The sequence below is a fragment of the Octopus bimaculoides genome, chromosome 25, assembly GCF_001194135.2.
Source record: "Octopus bimaculoides isolate UCB-OBI-ISO-001 chromosome 25, ASM119413v2, whole genome shotgun sequence".
Taxonomy (NCBI): Eukaryota; Metazoa; Mollusca; class Cephalopoda; order Octopoda; family Octopodidae; genus Octopus; species Octopus bimaculoides.
The window spans coordinates 35377017-35378142 of NC_069005.1; the positions used below are offsets into that span (position 1 = coordinate 35377017).

General features: G+C 35.3%; 1 protein-coding gene across 2 annotated transcripts in view; it reads left to right on the forward strand.

Annotated features, from left to right (window-relative positions):
* The window catches only part of LOC106872879 (sodium- and chloride-dependent glycine transporter 1), a 30970-nt gene that overhangs the window by 8446 nt on the left and 21398 nt on the right, over positions 1-1126 (forward strand). For both annotated transcript variants that reach the window (XM_014920031.2, XM_014920030.2), the window contains exon 3: positions 529-660. In XM_014920031.2, the coding sequence (XP_014775517.1) occupies positions 529-660 (132 nt within the window). The remainder of the gene's footprint in view (positions 1-528; positions 661-1126) is intronic.

Genomic DNA, 1126 nt, shown 5'->3' on the forward strand with positions numbered 1-1126 from the left:
AAGAGTTAAGGAATGGAGTAGATAATATCCAGGTTACATATGTTTCCTAGTGAGCTGAATCTCGGAAGTGGTAAATATCCAAACGAGGTGTATACCGCAGACTATTCTTCAGGCCAAGGGTATCTTGATTATATGAAGCTTACGTTGTCGTAAGGACGTGCATGTCAACATACGGAAGATTCGATCAGAATGTGTAGAGAGCACAGTTAGAATGGAGAATATAATTATGAAAAGAAAACTTAGAAGATGAGAAAGAAACGTTAATTTCTTAGACGTAACCCTGGACTTGCATTCAACCTCAAGATAACTTGAATCAGCAAAGGAGCCGTTATGCGCTTGTTCGACCTGCTATTTATAGAATCTAAAGCCCCTGCAAGTGACACTGTACTATTTTAAGAAAAGGCTAGAAGCTTTATATGCACACAAAATGGAATGGTTATAGTTATAACACCTTAAATTCTGAGATCTGAGAGATCATGGTTGACTTATGGTTAAATATTAACACCATTACTATATTTTCCCTTTCAGGTGCCTTCCTGATTCCATATGCAATTATGTTGTTCGTTGCTGGCTTACCTTTATTTTTCCTTGAGCTTTGCTTTGGTCAGTTCTCATCTCTCGGTTCGGTAACAATCTGGAAAGTCTCACCAGCTTTTAAAGGTAAATTTTTTTATTCATATATGATTTTGAAATAATTTTTTAAAAGTGATTATTGATGTGGCTTTAGGTTATATCTTTGAATTTTCATATACGACGATCTTGACTCATTCTACACTGATATGCATCACAATCTTGACTCGTTCCAAGCTCTTATGTATCACAATCTTGACTCGAGCTCCTACCTGTCACAATCTTGACTCACCTATACTACATAATTGCCAACGATACCTATAAAAGGTCTTAAAACGAAAAAAAAAAATAATAAAATTAAAAAAATTAAAACACCATTCATGTCCTTATTTCCCCGCCTCACACACTGAAACTTTGTAGCCATTGCTAAAAAAAGAAAATTATCAAGTTTGGAGAGATATAAAAGGTAATGAAAAGGAAAGAAGAGAGAGATATGAGCACACACATATACAAGCATACACATATGTTTATACATATGTGTATATACCCCCCCCCC